We start from the raw sequence: 21,129 nt of genomic DNA, 5'->3' as shown, positions 1-21,129 counted from the left end.
AATACCAGACATGGTATGGAAAACAATTGGAGGCTTGTAAGCAGCACGAAATAATTAATATCCGCACACTCATTTCAACCTAACCTACTTATTTTACTTACTGAGCAGTTTCTCAATGATCCTTTTACAATTTTATAGTTGGGATCCTTCAGTGTATCGATTTTAATATTCTGCTTTTTATTTTATTGTTGGAATACTAGGTTATAGAGAAAATGCCAAAAATGTGTGGTCTGTGCAATATACTGCAGACAACCGAATGGAATACTAGGATTTTGCATGGCTTTCTCATTTTTCTCTCTGTTTTAGGACACATATCCACAAGCGATCAATAAACATATATTTCTAATTCCATTGCTCCTTTGGCCTTGCCTTTGATTACTCGCATTCCAAGAAATTTAAATACTTTCTTTTTTGCTATTGCATCAGAAATTAAAGAAATGAGAGGAAATTACAGATGTTTTGATTCCGGCGCAACAACACACTTTTGTAGAATCAAAGACATTCTTCAAAATCCACAAAACTTAGAGACCCGTATTAATCTGTTTTGCTATTAATTTACTTTCGATAAGCAAGTTTGAACGCATAAAAGGAAAACATTCTCGTAAGCCATTTCAAGCATTAGGAAACCGAGAGCAAGTTATTTTAGAACTTTTTAATTCCGACTTATGTGGTCCAATGGAAACTTTGTTTATGGGAGAGGTGGTGTGAAATAAGGCCTCAATGCAAAAAAGCCACAAACAGAAAATGAAATAAGGCCCCAAACTTCTATACATGAAACAAAAACAACGATAATTGCGACCTTATTTTTTGGGAATTTATTTCATATCAACATTTATGGCTTTATTTCATATGAAACAAAATCCCGAATTCGGAAATGAAACATAGCTTCAAACCTAATTTTTGGGGCTTTATTTTGTTTTGCAAAAAAATTAAAATAAAAAGAAAAAACAGGACATTTTGCATGATTTACCGGATATTAGTCAATCGTTTAGTATTATTTATTTCCAATTTATTGATAAACTATGTACTTTTCACACATTTTCAATCAATAAATTTAAATTAAAAAAGAAAACTTTATTTAATTTGCCCATTGGATTGTGAAATCTTTTCAACACCTTCCATTTAATTATTGTTGTTTTAAAGTTGTTACTATATTATGTAAAGGTTACACAATTTGTATAAGAGCAGATGATGATTTAAAATGAAGGTAGAAGAAGGAAGTATTAAAATGTTTACAATTGCAAAAATCTCGCGCGCTTTTTGAATCATTTTTTTTACCACCCAAATTCGCGTGTGCGATTTTAAGAAATTATTTGTTGATTTTGAATCGTATGTATTTTCCTCTAATATTTTTGTACTTGTTGGGGGCTCAATATATAGCTGCGGATAAAGAGGTATTTTCAGCAAGAGTTGCAATGAAATCTGTTTTAGGTTCTTCCATAATTACTGGAAATGAGCAAGTAGAACACGTTTTAAATCCATCCGAAAAAATCAATTTCCTTTTTGTTTTATTAAAAACAAACGATGTTCTGTTAAATAAGCCGACTAACTTTTAATTGGGCGGGTTTTTTTTTGTAGATTCATTAAATCTTTGATAAAAACTTTTGAGTTTAAAGTTTGCGATTTCCTCATCTAGACCAAGTTTGACAGCAAGTCTAATTGTTAAGTACAGAAGAAGGGCGTCTGAGCATTGAAAGAATTTGAATAGAATCTATCAGTTTAATGAGATATTTTTCGGCGGGAAACATAATGTGGGTAGTTAATTCGCCATAGGTTTCTGCAATCTGCAATCTTCAAAGAAGTTATACAAGATTCATCTAATAGGTTTTTAATTGACCTAGATTTGAAAACGCCCAATGCTCTTCTAGAAGCTGAATAAAAGGAAGGCATTAACTTGCATTCTTTCTTCTGTCAGTTATCAGCTGTTACTTTTTGCTTGCTTTCGAAAAAATGTGTAAAAAAAAACTTTATTTGATTAAAGTTCATTCTAAGTTTTATTAAAAATGCATTTACTTTCTTTTAAAAAATCCGCAATTACTTTTTGGGCAACCCAATATAATATTAATACGTGGCTGTAATGATTGCTTCAAATATGTTATATATAGATAAACAGGAACAATTTTTAATCTAATATTAATCTTAAGGAATTGATTGTGACTTGTATGGCAAAATGAGATACTTAAAAAAAAATGAGATACGTAAATAATATACTTAAAAAATTTATAATTCTATTAAGTATCTCAGTCGCAATTTGGAAGCGAATCACCGACAGCGGAGACACTGTGGCATTACGTAGAACAGAGGTTTTATAGATGGAGTGCTATTGTTGACTCTTATCCTATTTTCCTCTTGGTAAGGAAGGCATGTACAAAATGTAAATTGTTTTTTATCAAGTTTCACTCGAAAAGTTAGGAAAAGATTGTGTGAAATCCAATGCGATCAAAAGCTTTTTCAAAATCAATTGATAGATTAGATAAATGGCCTCTATGGGATACGGTAGTTGCAGCTAATTGACCGATATATATCAGTGCGTCTATTGTGCCTTCTTTAGGTTCAAAGGCCACTTGGTGGTTACTCAGAAGTTTATTTTTAAAAAGAAACCAATATAATCGGGGTACAATGATTTCCTCTAGCAGTTTCGATGCGCAAGGAATTAGTGAAATTGGCCGGCATGCTTCAACTGTGGTTTTATACTAGTTTGGCTTGTAATCGGGATAACGGTCGAAATTTCCCATTGTTGGGGAATTATGTTGGAAGTGAAAATATTATTGTATAAGTGTAGCATGATTTGCAGTACGTTATGTGGAATGTTATGAAGCACGCGGTACGATATTTTGCCAAAACCCCGCGTCTTTACATTAAGCGAACAATGAGAGAATTTCAAACTAATATGATTTGCCAGTATTTTAATTTTTTAACTTAAGTTTAATTGATTATTAATAATGATTTGAAAGCCTTATCTCTTTATTTTCAATTTTCAATTGTAATTGCTCATTAATCAGCCAAGTCGTTAGACCATACAGTACAAGTTAAAGAGCTTCTTGTATCATCATTTTACACAGAAAACAAAAATTGACATAAAAATATATAACAGATATTCTGGGCCCCTAAATTGAGTAGGTAGGTTTTTATTAAGAAAGAAAAAATTAGAAGCAAAGTGATTAAACAAACAAATAATTCAAAGACTACATGATTCCAAGAGAGCTCAAAGTTCCAGCCTGTGTGATACTCAAAGTTATCGCGTTTGGGGACTCAGGTTGTATCATCAATGTAATATATTATTGGGCCTTATAGGCTTTATATTGTAAACAAAAGAAATCTGCAAAAATTGCACAAAACTTGATGTGGATACTTTCATCACCCAACCGAAAACTATTGGCCATGTTCTATGTTGTTTTTTTGTTTTTTTTTTTTGAGAATTAAATAGCGGAACTCGCTGTGCCAAATTTCATCGAAATAGGAGGAAAATGCTCCTTTTATTTATAGGCTCATTACACAATATCGGGAGATCGGTATATATGGTTGCTATATCCAAGTATGGGCCGATCGGTACCACATTTGGCAGAAATGGGTAGAGGTCTACCAGAACACACTGTGCCAAATTTCATCGACTTTAAGTCTGGAGATCGGTCTATATAGCGGCTAGGTCAGAAGGTCATGTTTATATACAAAGAATACGAAATCATCAACAATTGTTTGTAAATTTTTTTTATACCCAAGATATCAGAAGGTGTAGAAACCCATCTCCACTTATATGCCGTGCCAAAAACAAGCCTTTACTAAATTACAATGTATTTTTCATCACATTAAAGTCATGAACTAAAAATATTTTAATTTTCCTTCTGTTTCATCATAAATTATAACTTATTAAACTGTCGGTAGTACAAACGTTTTTAATTGATATTTTGTGTAACACCCACATTATCCCATATCAAAGCAAAGTTTTGGGATGTTCTAATGATATCATTTCTTTTTCAGAAAAAGGCAATGGGCAACTTTCTGTACGAACAAGTTTTCTACAATTTGGATATTATAGAAAAAGACTATTTTGGTTTGCAATTTATGGATGCAAACCATGTTAAGCATTGGCTGGATCCAACAAAGCCCATAAAGAAACAAGTGAAAAGTGAGACTTACACAGGGCTGCATAGGAAAATGGCTAATGTTTTGATCGTTAATTTTTCGTTTTAGTTGGACCGCCATACACATTTCGCTTGAAAGTGAAATTTTATTCGTCCGAACCGAATACTCTGCGCGAAGAACTAACACGCTACCTGTTTTTTCTTCAGCTTAAAAATGACCTGCTGGATGGACGGCTGGAGTGTCCCGACGATAAGGCAACTGAACTGTGCGCCTTGGCATTGCAATGTAAATTGTACTGAGACTTACATGAGGAGCATAAGCTAATATGTTATTTTATGTTGTAGCTGAGCTGGGAGATTACGATGAACAGGTGCATACAGCAGCAACGGTATCAGAATTTCGATTTGTTCCAGACCAAACAGAAGAACTGGAAATTAACATTTTGGAAGAGTACAAAATGTGCCGCGGTCTCACTCCTGCTCAGGCCGAAATGGCATTTTTGAATAAGGCCAAATGGTTGGATATGTATGGAGTTGATATGCACACAGTGTTGGTGAGTTAAAGGCTGCTCCCTTCTGATGAACACTGACAATTTGCAGATTTTAATTGTTTTCCTTTTTTTATTTTAGGGAAAAGATGGATGCGAATATCATTTGGGTTTAACTCCAACCGGTATATTGGTATTCGAGCGTGACCAAAAAATAGGTTTATTCTTTTGGCCGAAAATAAGTAAACTTGACTTTAAAAAGAAAAAGCTTACGCTTATAGTCATCGAGGACGATGATGAGGGTCGAGAGCAAGAGCACACCTTTGTCTTCCGTCTGTACAACGAGAAAGCATGTAAACATTTGTGGAAATGTGCAGTGGAACATCACACGTTCTTCCGCTTGAGGGCACCTGTAAAAGGGCCATCTGCTCGACAAAACTTCTTCCGCATGGGTTCGCGATTCCGATATTCGGGTCGGACAGAATTTCAAGCTACCAATCAGAGTCGAGCTCGTCGAACAGTTCAATTTGAACGCAGACCATCACAAAGATTTGCCAGTCGCCAATCACATTTAATGCGCGAGCGACAAAAGGCGTCACAGGAAAACGCTGCTTCAGCTTTAGCTTCTGTTAATGCCAGAGCCGCGGCCGCTGCAGCTGCAGCTGCAGCTCCTACTTCGTCGCTGCCACCGCTACCGCTTACTCCAGAGATCTTAAGTACAACGGTAGATTCTATACTATCTACTACGACCGTGGATAACCAGCCCACCATCAGCAGCATTACCCCTTCGCCATCCATACAAACAGTAATTCACAATACAACAGCGTTCGATGATGCCATATGTGGTAGTTCCATCCATTCTGGCTCACAAAATAATGCCAATGCGTCGTTAGGTCGAAATTCGATTCGATCGATTTCGAGTGCTGACGATCCGGCATACAGCAAAATAGGTTCATTTGGCAAAGCAGCTGGATTGACCGTTAAGTAAGTTATTGCGACATCGTTTTATTTGTTATTTCCTTACCTTTTTTGTTTGATGTGCCACTGTTGTGCAGTGTATTTTGTATTGTATATTTTTAATTTATTGCATTGTAATTATAAGTCACAAGTGGCAACTCGCAGCATAATGCTTGCTTCCAAAGATTTGGAAAAAATTTAGTTTTTGGCTGTGGATGCACTCCAAAACTGAAACAAATGTTGTGATTTTAATATAGGCCTGTCGCACAACCCAAAATTTTTTCTACATCCTGGTCCGTGAATTCTATTTATTTTTTATATTTAATGTGTTTATTTAATATCCCCAATGATTTTAAATCGGTTTACAGAATGAAATTTAAATAATATATTGGGAGCTAGGACGAAAAATGCAACGTCGGTATAGAAACAATTTGTAGTAGAAACTATAACAGGAAACCCGTATGACGAAACCCTGCAAGGGTAGACGAAACTCCTTTTAAAGTATCCATCTCAAATAACCGAAAGTGGCGTATAGATCAAACAACACTCAACCAAGGATATGTCGATTTTAAACTACAAAAAAATGCAATTAATTCATAACTCCCCTCTCTCTCTCCCCAGCTTATGTTGTTGTTGTAGCCACGCCATTGGTTATTTAAAGGCGCCAATAAGTCGCCTTGTCATATCGAATATCATAGACACTCAGTATTTAAGCAAGAGCCTATTGATACTCTGCCACTCTCTGCTCTATAACGCTGATTGCCCGCGACTACAATTTTAAGTTCTCCGTATACGAGAGAACCTACGGAGCGAGGAATGAATGAGGTTTTCTTGCTGAAGACGAACACCACGCAAATTGGAGTTCAGAGTTTCAACCAGGGGTGCGGAGTCGGAGGCGAAAAATTTTATCCGGAGTCGAGAAAATTATCTCGACAATGGCCATAACCGGAACGAGCTTGCTCACCTATGGAGCTTGGCGAGGATCACATACAAATGTGGCTACAACAACAATATTAACTGGGCAGAGATTTTTAAGAAAAAAATTTCCTTAAAATTTTGTCTTTAACATATGCCATTAAATTTTTAGTTTTTAGAAAAAAAATCTTATTGAAATTTTGTCTTTAGAAAATTTAAGAAACCTATGCCAGACAAAAATAGCTGACAAAATGAACTATGAAAAAACCGATCAATAAAAAGCAAAGGTGAAACCTGGCGTACGACGATGTTAGCTTGCATGATCAACAACAACAAACCTTATGTAGTCTCTCCGCAAATAGTGGAGCTGTATGGAAGTCGAAATATTTTCAAAATTATTACTGATAGCTTTCTTCGAAGTTATGAGCAATAGTGATTTTTCATTAAGATTAGTTTTGTCTATTTTTGATGATTGACTGGTAATTCATCGAAGAATCTCGTTAATGAAGGGATGGAATCCAAGAAACTGCACTCCGGTTAAACTTTCTACCAAATTTTTGAAAATATTTTGCTTTAAAAACCAACCATTGGTTTGATAGTTACCCCTCTGGTAAATACCAGCCAAAAATAGATGATCTTAAACGCATAGACATGAAATGTTTTCTTAAAACATGTCCTCGAATTACACTAAAATTAAAAAAGAAATTCATCGAAATTTTGTGTTTCGAAAAAATATCATTAAATTTTTGTTTGGAAAAATTCCGTTAAAATGTTAGGCTTTAGAAAAAAAATTTCATTCCAATTTGAAGCTTTAGAAAAAATTTCCTTAAAAAAATTTATTGAAATATAGTTCTTGGAATTTTTATTTATTAAAATATTGTCTGTAAGCAGAATTAAGACCAAATTCCGCACCTATTTCAGCAGTCATAAAGGAAATGGTTGTGCAAAAATTTGGAAAGATCGGTTGATAAATGCGCTTGCAAAGGTTCTAGAAGTGAAAAACAGGCGACACGTATACATGGGAGCTATATCTAACTCTAAACCTATTAAATTCACTACTGATGAGAAAAGTCATAAGAGAAACCTTCGTGTCTATTTTCGACATTGTTGCACAATTAGTCCAAATCGGACGATGATATAGGGGAGCTATATCCAAATCTGAACCGATTTCTTCCAATTTGAATAGGCTTCGTGTCTAGGTTAAAAACGATGCCTGTAATAAACTTGTACCCAAATTAATGCGTCTATTATGGACACCAACCGACGTTCAGTTGAGTGGTTGTCTGACAAAATTTGTATTATGTATTACAACTTTTGACACTTGATGCCGGTAATAGTGTTTTGGTAGTCCCGCAGCAAGAAAATGTGAAACAAAAAATTTAACCACCACAAAAAATGCTAGAAATTGAGAAATACCATGAAAAAAACGTATTATTTTGAATTTAAAGCACTGTTGAACTATCTTTTTATTTACTAACGTGCAAAAAATCAGTTTATTTCGCCGTTTGCTGCTTTTCTCAACTTTTTTCTTAGCTGCTCCAAACCCAATATTTTTTCAAGGTCGCGCCTATTAAATTTATATCCAGGTTAATTTGCAATAAATCTGCCTGCCGTCTGTGTAATGGGAATACGTAGACACTCCTGGCGGTGGCCGACAGTCAGTGATTCCTTTTTTGTTATTCTTTTATTACCCGCCAGTTAAATTTTTTCTTTGCTTAAAATCTTTTCACACTTTCAACTATTCTTTGGAAGTACGCGGGGATGTTTTTTTTTTTGCACTGCACTACTCGGGCTGCATTTAAGTTTGCCTCTGTTTTTTCTAACATCAACAACTATTGATTTTTGAGTATTTTAACCATGGTAAAGCCTACAAACACCAAATTTACGTTAAACAAACGAATGAACAATTTTAACACAAAAAAAAAATTCAATTTCCTTTTAATTCACTGCCTATTTACTAATAAAACAACAGAGCAACTACAAAAAAGTGGTTGCCGAAAAATCCCATTTTTAGCAACTGACATTGGTAACACCAGTTGAAAGTTGCCATCCGTAATGCAAATTTGTCAACTATCAACGCAATTGAACTAAGGTTGCCATCCATAATTTGCTTTAAAGACACCTACGTTAAGTTAGGTGGCAGTGGCAGCACTTAGTCAAGTGTAAGTCGCTTTGATACTAAAAAAGGAATTCATTCATAACTCGTCCCGATTTATATTCCACGGTAGCGATTAAACTTAGCATAATCAATCCCACGTTTGTGCGTATCACATTGACCCTATGAAATCCTTCATCGGCAAGGGCCGCCGCCTCAGTGTACGTGTTCGCCCTTTTCCGTAATGGGAGAGGTACATCCCGGAGTGCCTTCTCCGTACGCTTCTGGTCCGCGCCGGGAATGAAAAGAACCCCGGACACTGGTTCTGTTCGCTTTGCCAGAAGCATCTCCATCATAGGTCGGTGTCGGAAAAGTGTAACCGGTGCATGGATGGGTGCATTTCCGACATTGTTCTTGTCTTACGTCACTACGAGAGTATAGTCGCACTAAATATGTTGCAAGGTGCGAACATAGACAGCAGTGGGGTCACAAAGTCCGAGGAAGAGGACGAGGACGCAGAACGCGACGACGGCGATGGCGACGCTTGTGACCCCCGACCTCTCCCGTGCGCAACATCAGCACTCCAGCCCTAATATTGCCAGACCAATGCCGGGAAGTGTATCTGTTTTGCAATTGAATTGCAATGGTCTGAGAGGCAAAATCGACTAGATGGTGGATGTTATGAGTCGGAAGAATATATTGGTTGCAACGATCCAGGAGACAAAACTGGCCAACATTTGCAGCTTGCACACTTGTTAGGGATGCAATGTGCTACGTAAGGATCGCTTAAGGAATGGAGGTGGGGGATTTGCCTTCGTGGTACACCATACCGTGCAGTAAGAACCATCTCGTCTGCGCCTGGCGCTAGTGACCTCTGCCGAGATAGAGCTATACAATGTGTACATACCGCCGGTTGGTAGTTGTGACCCAGTTAATGACCAAGCTTAAAAGCTCGACATAAGTGGGCTACATTCTGGCCATAATCGCCTAATTCTAGGAGACTTAAATGCGCATCACGTTTCATGGCATTCTCCCCTAGGTAACCACCAGCTGGGTATAGCTTTGGCAGAGCAGATTCAAGGCTCCACGTTTTGCACGGGGAATGACGATATCCACACTAGGAGTACGAGGAGGTGCAGCAGCTCGCCAGACATTTCCAATGCATCCCCTGATCTCCTGAGTGACGTAACCTGGCAAGCCGGCATTCAGACCACATCCCCATAATTCTCATAATCGATTAAACACAAAACTTCATAACCTCTAAGCGTTTATCAATCAAATTAAGACCGATTGAATCGGCTTCTGAGAGTACACCAATCGCCGCTTCAGTGAACTGACACCCCCTCGAATGTGCTAGTTGCCGTGAGGAAATTCCAAGACATCATTAACGCAGTAGCCGCTTGCTTTATACCAGCCGGTCGAATACCCCAAGTGCGGCCCAATTTTCCGGCGCAGGCAGTGGTAATCGCAGACGGGCGTGATGTGATTTGCTGCACAGACCCCACTAACCCCAGAATCAGTGAGCTGAATCTAGTATTTTACAGGGTAGTCAACGAACACAAGCGGAATAATTGGATGGAGCACTTGGAGCAATGTAACTTAGGTACAGGTTTAGGCAAGCTGTGTCTACGGTTAAGTCACTCTCGAACCCCGGTAGACGGGACGACAGGACCTCAGTTACTTCTGTGACTGATCCAGGTTATTCAACCGTCCATTTATTGTGCATCCCGAGATGCAGGAGGTGGGTCGTTCGTCGTACCCGTTGTCCCCGAGCCGAAGAACAGCCAGCACAATTTACCGTGGGCGAAGTTACGAATGTCACTCGTGGTGCCAAGTCATCCAAGGCGTTGGGCCCCAACGGAATCTCTACAATGATGCTGAAAAATCTGGATTCACCTGGAGTCGAGTACCTTACAACTGGAAGCCTGGTAAGGACCCGTGTAAGGGAAAGTAGTACAGAATGATCCCCCTACACTCACCAGTAGCCAATCTGTCGAAGGCATTCGACACTGTCAGCATTCGGTCAGAAATCGAAACACCGTAGAGTGGAACGGAGTTCGCCAAGGCGGGGTGATATCTCCGGCACTATTTACATGCACACACTCCATGTTACCACCTCCATGCTACCACCTCCATGCTACCACCTCCATGCTACCACCTCCATGCTACCACCTCCATGCTACCACCTCCATGCTACCCCGATTGTACGATCACAGCATCAGGCCCGCCAACATGCTTGCCTCTTTCTCTGCGAGAAATCTGAAAATACCTGCCACCAAGTCTTCAGCCACATTGTTCACTACATACACGCATGAGGTGCGTAGGAAGCTGGTCAACGGAGTGAAAATTCCGGCCATCAAGTGTGCCAAAATACTTGGTGTCACAACAATTTGCTACAAAATTGCTACAACAATTTGCGATAAAGTCAAAAGTAGGACAATGTCCTCATGTCACTTGCTGGCAGCACTTGGGGCGCTGACAAAGAACCCTTCCCTCCCCGGCACGGGATGTCTGTGAGCACCACACAGTCTGAAACATTGAGGTACAATCTGTGTGGTGTTCATTGCTGTTACAAGAGATTAGCTGCGACCTACTGGGCGCGTCCACAGGTTTTGAATGTGGAATGCTCCATACGGATTAGCTGCAACGGCAGTCGCGGACAGTCACCGATATCGAGCGGAGAGTCTCAGTGAGAGGCCAGGCGGCACCGGCTCTTGCACAAATACTGAGTGCCTATGATGCTCGATTTGGCAAAAAATATTGGGTTGCCCAAAAAGTAATTGCGGATTTTTTAAAAGAAAGTAAATATAATTTTTAATAAAACTTTAACCAAATATACTTTTTTTACACTTTTTTTTAAAGTAAGCTAAAAGTAAAAGCTGATAACTGACAGAAGAAAGAATGCAATTACAGAGTCACAAGCTGTGAAAAAATTTGTCAACGCCGACTATATGAAAAATCCGCAATTACTTTTTGGGCAACCCAATAGCATCGGCTTCTGTGGCCATCAGCTAACAGTTAATTTTACAAATAAAAAATGTATATTATTGTGTTTATATGTGAGATAAAATAAAGATATTTTTTTATGGTTACAAGAATATGCAAGCCTCTATTGTCTAGAAACGCTTTTCTATGGTGTATTGTACACATCGAGCAAGGAGTCTCAGTGAGAGGCCGGCTGGCACCGGCTCTTGCACAAATACTGAATGCTTATGATGCCCGATATGACAAGGCGGGTTATTGGCGCCTTTAAATAACCAATCGCAACCATTTGGACCGGAACGAGCTTGCTCATCTACAGGAGCATGACAAGGATTGCCACCTCAACATACAAATGGGGTTACAACAACAACAAAGAACCCTTGGTCTCTCAGTTCTCCCGCTGACCACCTCCATCATGAGACAAATATCCTAACTACATGCTGTCAAAGCAATACCTTCTGGGCCGTTATCGCAGAGACAATTCAAATCATCATCTTGTGGGTAGGTATCCACCGCCCAGAAGGTAGATCTACAGGTCCAGCGTGAGGTTCAGCGCTTCAAGAGAGAACCTCTAGATTAAGCGGAATATTAAGCGGACTTAGACAACATTCATGCAGACACGGTAGCATATGTTACTGCTTTGGCGGTACATATAATGCTGTTTTTTTTTAGAATAAATTTCCTATTATTTTGCAGGGATAGCCCGAGCTTAACTAAATTTTTTATAAGATGTTTGTTCTATACGATTCAGTATTATTAGTGAGATCTTTATTTTGATCAAACCTCGACTTTATCATTTCTTACTTTTCATTTCATTTAATATTTTTATTGAAACTTCTTTTTGTAGATTGGATTCCGAAAGTGCTGGTACTAATAACATCGCTCCATACTCCCCAAATAACATCAAAAACTTCGAGGAAACAAATCCATTCCGTTCAAGTATTTCACACAATGGTTCGTTTGGAAAAGCATCAATACATTCTGGCCTTAGGTATGTTGAAAACTCAGCAACAGCAGCGAGACCAATCTCGAAGATAAATACAAATCAAATTACATTCAAACAACGTATTAAAATAGCATTTGTTGTAACTATTTTATTTTTTCTTATTTTTATCACATGTTGTACACTATTTTGTACACTAATGTACTATTTTGTTTGTGTGTTTTTGTGCTCATTTTTCATTTTGTTTGTTGTTCTTTTGTTTTGTATCTGTGCAGCATTAAGAGTGGCTTGTCGGATAAAGACAAGGAGCTAGATTCATTGCTAAAATCTATAGTTAAAGACCCATCCCCATCAGTGTTAGCTACCGAAGCTATTAACGATGCTAACAGTATCAGGTAGAGTAATGGAATTGACATTACCTTATTAATGTTGATATTGCCACATTTTGCGAACAACAATTTACCGCAAATTGTACCTCATTTGTCCTTTCAGGGTTACGATTAACAAAACATACGACATGGACCATAATACGGAGACCTTGAAGCGTCTATCCAATTCGGAGAAACCGAACAATCAAGTAAAGCTAGCTAACGTGGGAGCCGGAGCCCTGCCGCCGGGGCATATCAAATGTAACATTTTAAAAGGTGAGTAAAATATATACTGTACTAGTATTCCAATCGAAGCCAATCCAAATGGTTGTTGCTACCTCCACATTCAAATGTGGCCACAGAAACATTTGAATGTGGAGGTAGTGGTCTCCGTCAAGCGTGTCAAGGTGAGCAAGCTCGATCCGGGAACGTGATGACCGTTGGTTATTTAAAGGCGCCAATAACTCGCCTTGTCATAATCAGGTCTGCGTAGTCGAGCAATTTAAATTTTTTTGGGATAAAAAATAATATCTGTAGTCTATTACACTGTTTGTTGCACTAAGTTTTGCTGTTTTTTGATTCAAGCTAGTGGTCTTTGTTCACATTATCTATCTATACGATAATCGCGTTTTTTTCTCATTTGGATATATTATACCTTGAAAATCCATTCCACTTAAAATGCAAACTATTGATTAATAAGTTAAATAGAAAAGCAGAAAGACCCCGTGCTTAAATTAAGAAACATCAAAATTAAAAAATAAAACAGTCACAATTTCAGGAAAATATTTCTTAGAGAAACTTTTATTGAAATATTGTTTTTAGAGAAAATATATTTGTTGATGAGGAGGCTTTTTAGACACTTTCAATAATTATTTTTCACAAAAATGTCATTGTAATTTAACAAGTTTTATTAAAAATGTTGTCTTAAAAATAAAATTCATTAAAATTTTGTCTAAGGAAAAATTTCAATGTCATGGCTTTAAGTTGCACCATCTGAATAAAATGAAATGGAGTTTTGTTTTAAGTAAAAACTTCATTAAATTTTTGTCTTAAGAAAAAATTTAATTTATAATTGGAATTTTGCATTCAAATTTTATCTTTAGAAAAAATTCTCATTGAAATTTAATTTTTAAAACATTTAAGAAAAAATTTGTCTTTGATTTTTTTTTAATATTGTCTTAAAAAAAGGAACTGAAATGAATTTAGTGTTAGGAACATTTTTATTAAAAAGATTTCGTTGAAAATTTCTTAAGAAAAATTGCATTAAAATTTTGTTTAATAAAAACTTTTTTGCATTTTTGTTTTCGGGATAAATTTCATTAAAATGTTATGCTTTAGATTTTTCTAAAGGATAAAATTTCATTAAAATTTAGCTTTTAAATAATTTTATTGAAATCTTGTCTCTCAGGACAAAAAATGTTTGTTTTTTCGACCAAAATCCGTGCATTTGTTGTACTCACCATCATAAGATGGGGGTATACGAATCTAGTCATTCCGTTTGTAACACCTCGAAATATTCGTCTTAGACTCCATAAAGTATATATATTCTTGGTCGTCTCGACGTTCTGAGTCGATCTAGCCATGTCCGTCCGTCCGTCTGTCGAAATCACGTTAGCGGTCGAACGCGTAAAGCTAACCGCTTGATTGATGTAGGTCGTTGGGCATTGCAAAAGGGCCATATCGGTTGAAATTTAGATATAGCTCCCATATAAACCGATCTCCCAATTTGACTTCTTGAGCCCCTGTTAGCCGCAATTTTTGGCTGAAATGTTGCACGTAGTGTTCTGTTAAGACTTCCAACAATCGTGCCAGGTACGGTCCGAATCGGTTTATTACCTGATATAGCTCTCATATAAACCGATCTCCAGATTTGATTTCTTGAGCCCTTACAAGCTGCAAGTTTTGTCGGATTTGGCTGAAAGTTTGCATGCGGTTTTCTGTCTGTTGGTCCAAATCGGTCTATAACCTGATATAGCTCCCGTATAAACCGGTCTCTCGATTTGTCTTCTTGACCCCTTACAAGCCGCAATTTTTGTGGGAATTGCAATTTTGAAATTTTGGTCTGTTATGACTTTCAACAACTGTGACTAGTACTGTCCAAATCGGTCTACAACCTGATGTAGCTCCTATAAAAATCGATCTCCCGATTTGACTTCTTCACTTCTTACAATCCCCAATTTTTTTCCGATTTGGCTGAAATTTTGCATGTAGTGTTTTGTTATGACTTCCAACCACTGTGCTTAGTGCGGCCAAAATCGGTCTATAATCGATACAGCTCCCGTATAAACCAATCTCCCGATTTGACTTCTAGAGCCGTTACAAGCCTCAATTTTTTTTCGATTTGGCTGAAATTTCGCATGTAGTGTTCGGTTATGATTTCCAATAACTGTACCTAGTCATCACCCTTGTTCAGTTCCTAGAAACTTTAATTTTTGCTGGTTGACAGAAGTTTGGTATGTAGAATCAAATTATGCTCTTCAACTAAATTTATTTTGTATAAATTTTTAGCAGAGTCCATGGTGGCGGGTTCCCAAAATTCGGCCCGGTCGAACTTAGCACGCTTTTACTTGTTTATAGTATGATATAGTAAAGTATTCAAAAAAACCGTAGCATTGGCTGCTATGGCCATCAGCTAATAGACTTAGCGTAATCGCATATTTCAGCTAATAGACTTACCGTAATCGTATATTTACTTATATAATTGCATTAATTTGGGATATATTTTCAAATACTATGTTAATGTTTTCTTCGCGAGGGGTTTTTTGAATATCCACTCCTTTATTGCGCAGCAGCATCTTATATTGCGGTGATAAAAAGCTGCATGATTCGAGAAGGTGTTTTACAGAAATAGGTTAGGTTTAAGTGGCAGTCTGTCATCAAAATCACTTAGACATTTTCGTCCATTGTGATACCGCAGGAACAGAAGAAGGGAGATGCCTTCTATTTCCTACCGTTGAACCATCCAGATCGCTTTAAAAAGCCCAATAACTTGCGAATGTTCACATCCGCTAAATCAGATAGGTTCTCAAAGAAATGAGAACCTAAAGTGGAACTTCTTCTGACTGCTAGTGCGGGACACACACACAGAAGGTGTTCTGTAGTCTCTTCGTCTTCGATGTACTCACAGCTTCTGCAAAAGTCGTTGCTGGCAACGAAATTATGTTTCTGCAATTTTGGCATGTATTTGTGTCGTTTCTGTTTAATAGATGTTGATGAGTGATGCTAGTATGTCCCAAACGTGCACAAAAAAAAAAAACAGTTTCAATCACGAAATTAATTGATCCAATTAATTTTTTAATTGAAATAGCTGCAATCACAAAAATGATATTATCAATCACAGTTTTTGAAAAAAGGTGATTGAACAATTTTTCAATTAAAATAAGTGCATATTCAATTAAAAATTTGATTGAACATTTTTGAAATTTCCAATTAATTTTTAATTCATCCCATTACAAATGATTAAATTTTTTCAAATTTTCAATTAAATTTTTAATTGATTCAATTTTCGAAATATCCAATTAATTTTTAATTTGGATCAATACAAAATTTAATTGAAAAAATTAAAATTTTATATTTAAATTTTTGCGAAAAGCGAGCTGTATAGGGCGCACCCTCGATTTCGATGCAACATGGTTCACATATGTAAAACTCCGGAAACACGAATTCGAAGTTTATGTTTGGATCCATGATCAATCCTTAGAAACAAACACCTCCAGGGAAATTTCCAAAAATGAAAAACGAGGCAGTAACTTTATGAATTACATGCATTGGGGAAGTGAACCCAACAGAAAAACATTTATCTAGAATAAGTTATAATTAGATCGATGCTAAAGAAGCCGTTATGTCATTAATATGCATATGTTGACCATTAATAAGTTTAGAAATGCGTCTAAAAACTTAAAATAATGGTCGTCGAAAAACTGTTTGGGGAGTTTTATCTCCTATTTGAGCGACTAGGCTTTTTTAAAAATGGACAGTCTTAACAGTGCTGTCGGGTCTAGAAAACTTTCCGATTTAATCAAAATATTATTGAAAAAAATTTCTGCCTAGACCACGTTTTTTCACTCGATTTGTTCGCCGATTCAATGAAAAGAGTTGTTTTCCGTCTGTAAAATCACCTTTTTCAATGAATAGGTGAACGAATTGAGTGACAAAAAGAAAAAAGTTAGTGGTCTTGGTCGTTATTGTTTCATTGAAAAAAAAATTTAGTTTTCAATTGTATAAAAATGTTTAAGATTTAAATAAAAAATATTGAATCAGTTAATTTTTTCATTGAAAATTTAGAAATTTCAATCGTAGTTGAAGTGAAAAGTTCAGGTTCAATTAAAAAATGATTGAATCAATTAAGTTTTTAATTGAAAATGACAAAAATTTCAATCACGATCGTAATTGAAAAAAGTTCAGTTTCCATTAAAAAAATTATTGAATTTTTAATTAAAAACAGTTTTTTCAATTAAATTTAATTGAAAACATTTTTAGTTAAATTTTTAATTAGAAAAAAAACTAGAATTATCTTCTTTTTAACATTTATTAGATAAAGAGGTTTGTTTATAATGTGGATGGTGATAATTCATTCGGCTTTGTTGAGACTTCTGATGGTGATCTGCTATTATATATTTTTTAATGTCTTCGATTTCAATCAATGAGTCAGTTAGGAGTGGGGATGAACATGGTTTCTGTGTCGCAGAGCCAACAAGAACATTGCCTTGCAGCCCAACGTGACCAGGTATCCAAAACATAGGTTAAGTCTATAATTTCCGGTTTCCATGAATGAGAGATATGACCAGTGTTGAACATTATGTTATATTAAGCTAGTAGTTTGTTAAGACTTGGTCTGTACATATTTTATATTATGACGTATAAAATACTGTCATGACCAGGCGTGTTTCCCTTTACGTTTCTTAAAGCTGAAAATAATTCAGGATTAGGTATATCCATTTCAATGAAGGAAGCTGATTTGTTGGATGCGCCATTACTGTAGAATATGGAAATCGAAGACTTAGCGGACTGAAACTCAAGAGAAAAATTTTCATCAAGAGCATCATTAAACCATTTTCTACCGAAATAATTTGCGATGTCAGTAGGATTTGTTAGAGTTCCTGAGTTGGTTTCAATAGTTGCTAAGAAAGAACTTTTGTTTTTTTCCAAAAGGTCGATTGACCTTAGACCAAATTGTAGACAGAGGGCTGTTCCTACATAGAAACACGCAATTTTCGCGTTTTTGTTTTCAAATCTACTACACTGTGGTATACAATTATTAGCATCTTTTCGTATGGTCTTAATAAGAGCAGCATTCATTTTATTTGGATTCCTTTAAAAATGTTTGTCTCGACGTTCTAAATCAGTTTGAGTTTTAAAAGTTTTTCAGTTAGCTTTACTATATTCGAATTTTGAAATACATTTAAATGGCTGCTGGAAATCATCGGTGGTGAGTTTAGTAATTATTGGAAAGTGGTCACAACTGTAAAGGTCATCATATAATGTGAGACAAGATACATTGGTTAGTATTTTGGGTGAACAGCACGAAATATCCATATAAGATAGCGTACTGAATGTGGATAGATGTGTTGGTGCTGGTTTGTTTAGCTTAAACCCCATAATGTGTTCCATGAATTGACGTCTCCAATACAATAGTATTACAAGGGTGTGGACATATTCATAAAGAGCAATCACATCATTGCAGTCAAAAACTTCAATGTAAATAGAAATTATGGTACAATTTCGACGGCAATACCGCCTTAGCACTAATGTTCAACGGGTTGTTGGAGAAAAACTTGTGTATGGAACTTGTGGAATAAGTTGTTGGTTGAAAGGTATGTGTGTTTCTTGCAAAGATATGAAGGAAGGTGAATGATGCTTTGTTAATAGTTGAAGATCTGTGTAGTTATTAAACAAACCTTTAATGTTCCACTGGATGACATCAAAGCTTGGCATAAATAGGTTTGGTAGGAAGATACATTTATATTTAAATATCAATTATCTGCCATCCGTGGATCGTCATCAATAACGAATCTTCTGGATGTAATGGGATATATTTGGATGAATTGTTGTTGTACAGTTTGTTGTGGTCTATCTTTCGTCTGCTTGATTATGTTGCGTGTCAAAGCCCAGGAACTCTGCGACTAAGATGGAGTGCGTCCACAGGGATCTGGGTCTGGGTAGAGTGGATCTGGCTGGGCAGTTAGAACCAGAACTACTCTGGTTTGACGGGGGAGGTCAATTTCTTCAGGTGAAATGGGAGGCAGTCGTTCCCCAAGGACGACATTCACCGGTAGCCATTTACCGCATCTGCTACAGTATCTCCATGAATGTTGTTTAGACCGCTTGATCTAGAGGTTCTCTCTTGTAGCGCTGAAGCTCACGCTCTAGATCATTTAGATCTACCTTAAGGCTTCTGGGCGGTGGATATCTATCCACAAGATAATTATTTGGATGGTCTCTGCCACAGCAGCCCAAAAGGTATTGCATGTAGTTATGTCTTCGCACTGGTAGGATCTTTGTCTCCTGATGGAGGTGGTCCACATAAGAACTGAGGAGACAGGCCGACGCAGTTCGGAGGGCGGCATTTTGACAGATCTGAATATTATTCCACTACGTGTCACAAAGTTGACGAGACCACACTGGCGCTGCATAACTTACCACAGACCGGCCAATTGCTTTGTACGTGGTCAACAAGGTTTCTTTGTCTGCAACCCAAGTGCCGGCTGCAGGTGACTTGAGGACCAGTCTTCGAAATCCATGTTGATACTCGGCGAATGGAAATTCTCGTACGAGGCTTGGGAGGAGGGGAGATCGGTTTATACGACTCCCTAAAACTCGGGTCCTTTCCAGTCTTCAGTAGCGGGATCACTCTGCCCATTTTCCAGACATCGGGAACTCTTAGAGTGTTCAAAGACAGGTTGAGGATAGTAGTAAAATACTCAACTTCAGGTGAATCCAGATTCTTCAACATCAATGTAGAGATTCCGTCGGGACCCAACGCCTTGGATGATTTGGCGCCACGGATGACATTCGTAACTTCGCCCACGATAAATTGTGATGGCTGTTCATCGGCGCGGAGACCACGAATACGGCGAATGGCTTTCCTCCTTGCCCTGTCACTCTCGGGATGCACAATAAATTGACGGTTGAACAACCTGGGGCATCTCTTCGGGTCAGTCACGGTTATTTCGCCAAAAGCGACTGAGGTCCTGTCACCCTGTCTACTGGGATTCGAGAGTGACTTAACAGTAGACCATAGCTTTCCTAAACCAGTGCCTAAGTTATATTGCTCCAAGTGCTCGCTGATTCTAGGGTTAGTGGGGTCCATATAACGAATCCCGTCACGCTCGTCTACGAGTACCGTTGCCTGCGCCGGGAAAGTGGGCCGCACTTGGGGTATTCGACCGGCTGGTATAAAGCGAGCGGCTGCTGCGTTAATGATGTCTCGGAATTTCCTCTCGTCAACTAGCACATCCGAGGGGGGTGGGAGTTCACTGAAGCGACGATTGGTATACTCTCTGAAGCCAGCCCAATCGGCCTTCTTATGATTGATAAACGTCCGGCGCTCAGACGTTATGAAGTTGGGTGGTCGGTCGATGGTGAGAATTATGGGGAGGTGGTCTGACCCCAATGATATGACGGCTTGTCAGGATACGGCACTCAGGAGATCAGGGGATGCAATGGAAATGTCTGGAGAGCTGCTGCACCCCCTCGTAATCCATCCTCATTCAACGTGCAAAACGTGGAGCCTTTAATCTTCTCTGCCAAAGCTATGCAACGCTGATCGTTACCTAGGGGAGAATGTCATGAAGTGTGATGCGCATTAAAGTCCCCCAGAACCAGACGATTATGGCCAGATAGTAACCCACTTATGTCGGGATTGTAAGCTTGACCATTGATCCGGACACAGTTACCAACCGGCGGTACGTTGTGTAGCTCTATCTCGGCAGTACCAGACCTGACTGCTATCCTCATGCATTCCATGTAGGGTCACTAGCGCCAGGCGCAGGCGCACCCCTCGCGTCTATTTTGCACGGAGTGGTGTATCACGAAGGCCAATCCCCCACCTCCATTCCTTGAGCGATCCTTACGTAGCACATTGTATTCGTGACAACTGTGCAAGCTGCAGGTGTTGGTCAGCTTTGTCTCCTGGATCGATGCGACCAATATATCTTTCCGACTCAGAAAATCCTCAATCTCATCGATCTTGTCACGTTGTCCGTTGCAGTTTAGTTGCAAAAATGATACATTTCCCGGCGCTTGCCTGGCAATTTTTGGGCTGGGATGCTGCCGTTGGACGCAGAAGGCGACGACGACG

General features: G+C 38.0%; 1 protein-coding gene across 7 annotated transcripts in view; it reads left to right on the top strand.

The window, feature by feature from the left end:
* LOC106083804 (band 4.1-like protein 5) overlaps positions 1-21,129 on the top strand; it is a 36,914-nt gene that overhangs the window by 3,751 nt on the left and 12,034 nt on the right. For 6 of the 7 annotated variants that reach the window (XM_059362166.1, XM_059362165.1, XM_059362169.1 and 3 more), the window contains 7 exons: positions 3,979-4,126; positions 4,192-4,368; positions 4,428-4,636; positions 4,713-5,554; positions 12,367-12,510; positions 12,738-12,857; positions 12,955-13,106. In XM_059362166.1, coding sequence (XP_059218149.1) covers positions 3,979-4,126; positions 4,192-4,368; positions 4,428-4,636; positions 4,713-5,554; positions 12,367-12,510; positions 12,738-12,857; positions 12,955-13,106 — 1,792 coding nt within the window. The remainder of the gene's footprint in view (positions 1-3,978; positions 4,127-4,191; positions 4,369-4,427; positions 4,637-4,712; positions 5,555-12,366; positions 12,511-12,737; positions 12,858-12,954; positions 13,107-21,129) is intronic. The other variant, XM_059362168.1, reaches the window with a different exon arrangement.

Source organism: Stomoxys calcitrans, chromosome 2 (assembly GCF_963082655.1).
Source record: "Stomoxys calcitrans chromosome 2, idStoCalc2.1, whole genome shotgun sequence".
Classification (NCBI taxonomy): Eukaryota; Metazoa; Arthropoda; class Insecta; order Diptera; family Muscidae; genus Stomoxys; species Stomoxys calcitrans.
This window is presented reverse-complemented; position numbering and strand designations above follow the sequence as displayed.